Genomic DNA, 7,782 nt, shown 5'->3' with positions numbered 1-7,782 from the left:
ATATCCACAAGAGTTCGCTGCTGACCCGCAACAAGAAGGCGAGGAGTATCATGACGTGTATGATCAACAGGCGTACAATGGAGTGGAGGGTGCCGCAATTGGCGACGAGTACGTGGAGCCCCGTCTCGAAGCGACTTTTCACGACGATGGGACGCATGTTGATGAGAACCAGAATCATGGCGGCCACGCGGCTTCCTCACAAAGTGGGATCCAGGGCGACAGAGAAGGCGGGGCAAGGAGAGATTTGGCAGGAAACGGCATTATTATGTGACCGCGCCCCCGCCCAAGCCGTTTCTGCGCATCCTCACTTTTCCTTTTTTGTCTTGTTGTACCAGAAGGTGGTTGTGGGAGCTGTGCGTGGTCCTGCGCTGCCCGGCCCCTCCCGTCAATCTGCCAACCTACCGATGATGCGTATCTGCCCGCGTTCAGGTGTTTCCTCCATCCTCTCTGCCGCTGATATGCCTTCCGTTGAATGCACCCGTCACAAGACAAGCACATAACCGAGAAGCACAAAACCAACAACACGATAACAAAAAAAAATAAAATTAAAACCACACTTCACACAAAGGCACAAGAATGTCCGGTGGGCAGCCCGAGTGGACCGGCGCGGCCTCAACAGCGCTGCAAGAGGCTGTTGCCGTGGCGCGCAAGCACAGTAATGGCTACCTGGACCCCGTTCACCTGGCGTACGCGCTGTTCAAGGACGAGAACGGTCTTCCCTCGCGTGTCCTGAAGAAGATTGGGGCGGGTGTCGTGACGGACGCCTTCATGGGCCGCATCGAGGCAGTTCCCACGCAAAGCCCCGCACCGACGCAGCCGCGCCCCAACACGGACATGACGCGTGTGTTAAACACCGCGGAGCAGAAGCGGGTTGCGTTGGATGACACCCTTATGGCCGTTGACCACCTCCTCCTTGCGCTGTACGAGAGCAAAGACGCAGCCACCATCCTCAAGGCCGCTGGTGCTGACAGCAAAAAGATTGAGAAGGCTTTGATGGAGCTGCGCAAGGGGAAAAAGATTACCTCCGAGTTTCAGGACCAAAACTACGATGCTCTCTCCAAGTACGCCACAGACCTGTGCAAGCAGGCAGAGGAAGGGAAACTAGACCCGTTGATTGGCAGGGCCGACGAGGTATTACGCACCATTCGTGTTCTGTCGCGGCGAACGAAAAACAACCCGGTCTTGATTGGCGAACCTGGCGTTGGCAAAACCGCCATTGTGGAAGGCATTGCACAGCAGATTATTCGGGGTGACGTGCCGGACACCCTCGCGTCTTCACGCATCTTTTCGTTGGATCTCGGTGCACTCGTCGCCGGTGCGAAGTACCGTGGCGAGTTTGAGGAGCGTCTCAAGAGTGTCCTGAATGAGGTGCGAGAGAGCTCCGACACCATCATTCTCTTCATTGATGAGATCCACCTTGTGCTCGGGGCCGGCAAGACGGAGGGCGCAATGGATGCAGCCAACCTTCTGAAACCAATGCTGGCACGCGGGGAGCTGCGCACGATTGGTGCAACCACCCTGGAGGAGTACCGCCAATACGTCGAGAAGGACGCGGCCTTTGAGCGACGTTTCATGCCGGTGTATGTGGAGGAGCCAAGCCCGGAAGAGTGCATCAGCATTCTCCGTGGGCTGAAAGAACGCTACGAGACACACCACGGTGTTCAGATCACGGACAATGCCGTGGTGGTAGCCGTCCAGTTGGCCGACCGTTACATTACGAGCCGCTTCATGCCCGACAAAGCCATCGATCTTATTGATGAGGCGTGCGCCAACGTGCGTGTGCAGCTCACGTCGCGCCCAGAGGAGATTGACCAGCTGGAGCGCAAAAAACACCAGCTGGAGATTGAGGCAAAGGCTCTTGAACGTGACAAAAAGGAGAAGCAATCGCAGGAGCGATTGAGGGCTGTCAAGGGGGACATTCAGCGTGTGGAGGAGCTCCTCCAACCACTGCTGGAGCGGTACAATGAGGAGCGCAAGCGCATTGATGAGCTGCAGGAAATGCAAACCCGCCTGGACGAGAAAAAGACGAAGCTGGAGCGAGCTGAGCGCATGCGGGACATGGAGCTTGCCGCCGATCTCAAGTATAATGCCATACCCGCCATTCAAGACCGCATCCGCTCGCTGAAGGAGCAGATTGAGAAGGATAAAGCCTCCATGGTGCAGGAGAAAGTCACGGAGGTGGACGTCGCGGCGGTGGTAGCCCGCTGGACGGGTATTCCGGTTGCAAAGTTGAGCCAGACCGATCGTGAGCGGCTGCTGCATCTCTCAGACCACCTGCACTGTCGCGTGAAGGGGCAGGACGAGGCGGTGGAACGCGTCTCAGATGCCATTCTGCGTTCGCGCGCGGGTCTTTCACGGCCGCGCACTCCCACCGGTTCTTTTCTTTTTCTTGGTCCAACGGGCGTCGGCAAAACGGAGCTGGCGAAGGCGGTTGCGGTTGAACTCTTTGACGACGAAAAGAATATGGTTCGCATTGACATGAGTGAGTACATGGAGCAGCACGCTGTCGCACGTCTCATTGGGGCACCACCAGGGTATGTGGGTCACGAGGAAGGCGGGCAGCTGACGGAGCCCGTACGCCGTCGGCCGCACACGGTGGTTCTGCTCGATGAAGTGGAGAAGGCCCATCCATCTGTGTTCCACGTGTTGCTGCAGGTGCTGGACGATGGCAGGCTGACAGACTCGCACGGCAGGACTGTTGATTTCAGCAACACCATCATCATTATGACGTCCAACCTTGGGTCAGAGCACCTGGTCCATTTGAGCAACTCACCAGGGGTGTGGGCGGCGACACGGGAGAAGGTGATGCAGGTGGTGCGGAGGTACTTCCGCCCGGAGTTTGTCAACCGTCTTGACGACATTGTGCTCTTTCGCAGGTTGGGCTTTGGGGAGCTTCACGACATCGTCGACATTATCATTGCAGGGGTGAACGAGCGACTGAAGGCACATGACATTCTGCTGGAGATTACAGACGAGGTGAAAAATTTTGTGCTGGATAATGCCTTCGACGCCGAGATGGGCGCCCGCCCGCTGCGCCGTTGGGTCGAGAAACACATCACCACGGAGGTGAGCCGCATGATTCTCGCGCAGCAGCTTCCGCCGAATAGCACCGTGAAGGTGTCCGTCAACAGCGGCCAGGGTAAACTCGCCTTCAGCGTGAAGCGTTCCTCATCGTCGTAGTGGCTTGGGGGTATAACTTTCACGAGGGGTGGTGTGAGTGGGTGAGGAACGCAAAGGGCTAAACTCCTCCTGTTTATTGTTGATATTATTGCTTTTATTTTAAATATCAGTCTATTTATGTTTTTTTTTTCTATTTGATACGCCTGCTCTTCTCCACCCCTCCAGTCGTGGTAGGATATTTGAGTGCACCGCCATGGCTAGTGGGCGGGCTTGTTCGAACTATCACTGATACTCAACCCTCTCTTTTAAAGGAAAGTATTTTTCCTCCTCATACCAAAGGTGCTGAGCAGGTGGAAAATAGGAATAAAACGACTGGCAGGGTGTTTTTTTTTATTATTATTGTTTTGATGCAGTTTTTGTGCTTGACCTGGTACGCTGTAAATGCGTCTTCTCTTTCATAGCTTTTGATGTGGTTTCTCTGAGCATGTTTGCTTTTGTAATTATAACGTCTATCTTTTTTTTTTCCTTCGCCTACGCCTGATTCTGTAGGACTGCTGGCGGTATCACTGGCGGTTCCCAAAGCATATGCCGCCCGACCATGACGTTTTCATGCTTGCCGAATGGCATCCGCAAAGCTGGATGCATGACTTGCGCTCGTTCATTGGCCACAGTGCGGTGACGCAGGTGTTTTTTGTTGGCTCTCACAATGCGGGAACACACGGCATCCAGAAGAAGTCGCCATTTGGCCGAGACGCACCGGGGCCTCTCTACAGGCGCGCAAAAATTGGTTCTCTGGCACGCTTTCTCGTTCGTGGGGTCAGCGCGGCCTGGGCCAAGTGCCAAGGGATGAGCATCCGTGCGCAGCTCGACCACGGCGTGCGCTACTTGGATCTGCGCGTTGCGACCAACCCTAAGGACAATGACAGGCTATACACCACCCACGGTCAAATCTCTGTGGCGCTGCGTGAGGTGGTCGAGGACGTGAGGGCGTTTCTCGATGACCCCGCCTCCGCGAATGAGTTCATTGTGCTGGATTTTCAGCATCTGTTTTTCGCGGAGGGCGGCGAGGGGCCAGCCAACTTTCTCGCGGAGCTAGGTCATCTCTCGAACCGCTTTATACCTGCGGAGGTGCCGCTGGCAACGCCGCTAGCAATGCTGTGGGGGACTTCGCGCGAGCAGCGTGTTTTTCTTTTGGTGGGCGCAAGGGCGAGTGAGCTGAATTACCCCGCGGCGCGGATTCGTTCCAGGTGCATTGTGTCCCTTTGGGTAAATCAGTCCTCTTTGAAGAAGCTGCTGCAGTCGCTTACGAAGCTGCTGCATGCCGATCTTCCGCGTGCCGATGGTGGTGTGCCCCCCAAGCTGTACGTCACGCAGGCTGTCTACACGCCAGGCAGGAGGAGCATTGTCAGGGGCTTCTTCACCAAAGCCTTCAAGAAGTCTGTCTCGAGCATCTATGATGTAGCAGCGCGGCTGAACTCGCCTATTCTTGAGTGGTTTTGTTCACTGAACGCCCCGACGCACAGAGATGGGGACACGGTGGCGGTCCCATCAGGGTTAAACACCCATGGCAACATAATTATGCTGGACCATGTGGAACTGGGCCAATGCCAGATGCCCGGGGGCACGGGGGTACTGGATGCGGTCGGAATGTGTGTGTACCTCAACCTGCTACGTGTGTCACGCCTTCAGACAGCGTCCCCGGCAGTGCAGCCTTGGAGAGCGATCAGCAGAGCGGCAATGTCGCGGCCACCCAAAAAGGCATGAGACAAAGGGACAGACTCCTTCATTTTATCCGTTTCTTTACATAGTTGTTTTTGCTTTCAAGACTCTGGAATAAGTGTTTTTGTTTTGTTTTGTTTTTCTACTGTGTAACGTCGCGTACTTTTCACTTCCCTTCTACTTAATTGTTGTCGCTATTGAGCCGCAGCCCCGCGGGAGGCGTTGCTGAGATTTCGTGTTTATTTCCTCGTTGTATCATGTGGCGTGGCAGTGAAGCGGCGAGACTCGGCACAAATGAGTCATCATCATGGGCAGCAGCTGTCACCGGCCAGCAGCACACATGCGTTTTTGGCGTGCTCCGCGTTTGAGTTTGGCGGGGACTGCGCGCACCGTGAACCTGAGAGCATCGGTGGCGGCATCACCGCCCTACAATACCCAATGAAGGGCCTGCGTGGCCACTGCGCCAAACCCTTTGAGCGCGCTGTGGTGCGTCTCACGAGGGAGTCCCTGTCGGTCTACCGCCCCACTGACCCCGGGCTCCACGCTGAGTTGTGCTGGCGCAGTGTGCGGGAGCGACGCCGCCACATGTCCAGGAAGGGGGGGCGGGTGTTGTACGAATTTGCTTTCTTTACGCACTCCAGCATTCTTGTTCTTGAGGTCGCGGACGCCGGGATCGCGGGCGGCATCGTCGCGGCGCTGCAGCTCCTGAATGGCTGGGACGTGTCCTTTGCACTCCAGGCGCACGCCGCAGAGACAGTGGCGGCGACGACAGCAGACACGGCGCGTGCTCGCACGATTCAGCGGGGCGATCAGGGGGGCGAAGCGCTGCGTCGCATTCGTGTGCGTGAGGAGGAAATGCGCGAGGCCATTTTCTACCTGCCGTCCCGTCGGTCGCCCGCAGCCTCGTTGCGAACTGAGCAGTGGCAGCCAACGCGCTCGCCGCCGTTCGGGTCCTCGTCTCCTGCGCCACGCCCCAAGTCGCAGCCGCTGCCTCGCCACCCTACTGCAGCTGCATTGGCGGAGGCGAGTGCGCCGTCTCTGCCACGGTCCGTGTCCGGCCCACTTAGTGGCGCATCTACCTGCTGGAGTGGGGCGGAGACAGTCGCCGAGGTGCGTGCGCTTCTCCATCTTTTGGAGCAGGAGGAGAAAAAGTCCAGCCTCTCGTTGAAGTCTCAGGGGGAGCGCATTCGCGCCCTCCACCTCATAGAGGAGACGCATCTCCCCCAGCCCTCGCACCAGCAGGTGGCAACCACCAGGGGCGCCCCATCTTCACTTGACGGCCAGCAACAGGCGCACACGGAATTTCATGAGGAGGACGGAACAGAGGCGATTCAGACGGTGAGTCAGGGTGGACACGCACTAACCGGGCGACCTCCGCGGGCATTGCAAGAGACGCAGCCACCATCGCAGCCTGACCGGCGCCAGAAACTGTCGCCACCACCACCACCACAACAACAACAACAACGGCCGTTCACTGGCAGTGTGGGGTCCACTGAACTCAATATGAAGTGTGAGGGACGGCGGGATAGCGAGGCAGCCACATCCGCCTTGGCATCACCTGACCAGCAAGTGGGGAAGAACGAGGCGGTTAATGAGGCGAGCCGGATAGAATTACAGCGCGAAGCTGAACAGCACAAAACACAACTGTCTAGCGGTAAACCTTTGCTGTTGCAGTCGCAGGCTCTGGCACAAGAACAGCGTGACTTGGCCTTGCTGCAGGAAGGAGAAGCAGCGGCGTCACCAGAGTCACAACCGCTCGTGAAGACACCCACCTCTTGTGCAAAAGCTGCTGCTACAACTGTGGCTGAGGCACCCCCGGCGACGAAAGCGGGTGGTGGCGTAGTGTACGGCAGCTGGAAAGAGCTGCGCCACAAGCCAACTGGGAGGACATACTACAGGCACATTGTCACAAAAGAGGCACAGTGGGAGGCGCCATCGGAGGTGCTTGAAATGAAGAAGGCAGCTGCAGCAACGCAGCAAGAGGTGCAGGAAGAGCCGACTTCAGTGAAGAAGGGTGCCCTACGGGTCTGTGGGGTGTGGAAGGAGTTTAGGGACCCAAAGAGAGGCCGCCTTTACTACGTCAACACTGAGACCAAGCAACGCACGTGGAAGATGAAAGATACGTCCTTCGCAAACGAGTGACTTATTGGCGCGACTGACCAACACCGATGGAACGTCATACGAGCTGTACTGGCGCCTTGGCTTTCGTCGCACTCCTGGTAATATGAAAGAGGAAATAAATGAGGTTGAGGTGGGCAAGTTTGTCGGTTGTGTCTTTTGTCTTCCTATACGGCCCTTCACGGAGAGAACTGTGCTTCTTTTCCCCCACCTCAATGGACCATCCATTTATTATTTTTTGCTTCATGGAAAGAGGCTTGCAAAGTGGTGATCGTACGTTGGAAAGACACACCCACACTTAAGGGGCTGTCGCCCCATTGCAGAGAGTTGCCACTCCCTCCTGTAGGTGCAACATGTGCGGGGTACTACCGTTGCTGTGCTTGCGTGTCGCCGACAAGGTCCATTTCTCTTCATTTACCCTTCTGGCCGCCATGGTAAGGGAAATAAATTGAACACCAATCAAACACTCAACAAGAGCCATGAAGCTGATGAGGTACAACCTGCTGTACTTGTTGGTGGTGTTCGTCCTCTGCTGCTTCCCGTCCGTGTGCGTGACAGCGGCTGGGGACACTTCGCCCGCCACAGCGACAACGACCATAACAGAGGTGCCTGCATCCACAAGTACAACCACGAATACAGCGTCCGCAGCTGCAGCTTCGGAGGGAGGATCGACGTCGTCTCCTGTTGCTCCGAAGGAGGCTGACAAGAAGGACGGCAGCCCCGGCGGCCTTCTCTTGGGATGGGCACCGCTGGTGCTCGCCGCATTCACGCTGGCGTACGCCACTGTGGGCTGAGGCGAGGTGTGGGCTTGGAGTGTTGACACTC

General features: G+C 56.8%; 5 protein-coding genes across 5 annotated transcripts in view; 4 read left to right on the top strand and 1 right to left on the bottom strand.

Annotated features, from left to right (window-relative positions):
• Positions 1-500, top strand: part of TraAM80_08396 (ATP-dependent Clp protease subunit, heat shock protein 100) — a gene marked incomplete at both ends in the record, with an annotated part of 624 nt that extends 124 nt beyond the window's left edge. Inside the window, one exon of the mRNA XM_029385148.1 lies at positions 1-500. This exon is cut by the window's left edge and continues 124 nt beyond it. Within this exon, the coding sequence (XP_029235010.1) occupies positions 1-500 (500 nt within the window).
• Positions 501-576: 76 nt separating this feature from the next.
• Positions 577-3,180, top strand: TraAM80_08395 (101 kDa heat shock protein; the record flags this gene model as incomplete). Its single annotated transcript, XM_029385147.1, has 1 exon — positions 577-3,180. One exon carries the CDS (start codon positions 577-579, stop codon positions 3,178-3,180), a length of 2,604 nt encoding a protein of 867 aa, XP_029235009.1.
• A 525-nt stretch (positions 3,181-3,705) lies between these two features.
• On the top strand, positions 3,706-4,884 carry TraAM80_08394 (variant-surface-glycoprotein phospholipase C; the record flags this gene model as incomplete). Its single annotated transcript, XM_029385146.1, has 1 exon — positions 3,706-4,884. One exon carries the CDS (start codon positions 3,706-3,708, stop codon positions 4,882-4,884), a length of 1,179 nt encoding a protein of 392 aa, XP_029235008.1.
• A 249-nt stretch (positions 4,885-5,133) lies between these two features.
• On the top strand, positions 5,134-6,981 carry TraAM80_08393 (uncharacterized protein; the record flags this gene model as incomplete). The annotated part of the gene is made up of 1 exon (XM_029385145.1): positions 5,134-6,981. One exon carries the CDS (start codon positions 5,134-5,136, stop codon positions 6,979-6,981), a length of 1,848 nt encoding a protein of 615 aa, XP_029235007.1.
• A 274-nt stretch (positions 6,982-7,255) lies between these two features.
• On the bottom strand, positions 7,256-7,782 carry TraAM80_08392 (uncharacterized protein; the record flags this gene model as incomplete). The annotated part of the gene is made up of 1 exon (XM_029385144.1): positions 7,256-7,782. A coding segment is annotated over one exon (527 nt), but the record flags the coding sequence as incomplete, so codon positions are not given.

The sequence above is a fragment of the Trypanosoma rangeli genome (assembly GCF_003719475.1).
Source record: "Trypanosoma rangeli strain AM80 chromosome Unknown Tra_15.4_contig_00409, whole genome shotgun sequence".
In the NCBI taxonomy this organism is placed as follows: Eukaryota; Euglenozoa; class Kinetoplastea; order Trypanosomatida; family Trypanosomatidae; genus Trypanosoma; species Trypanosoma rangeli.
The sequence above is the reverse complement of the archived record's forward strand: the minus strand, read 5'-3'. Positions and strand labels throughout refer to the sequence as shown.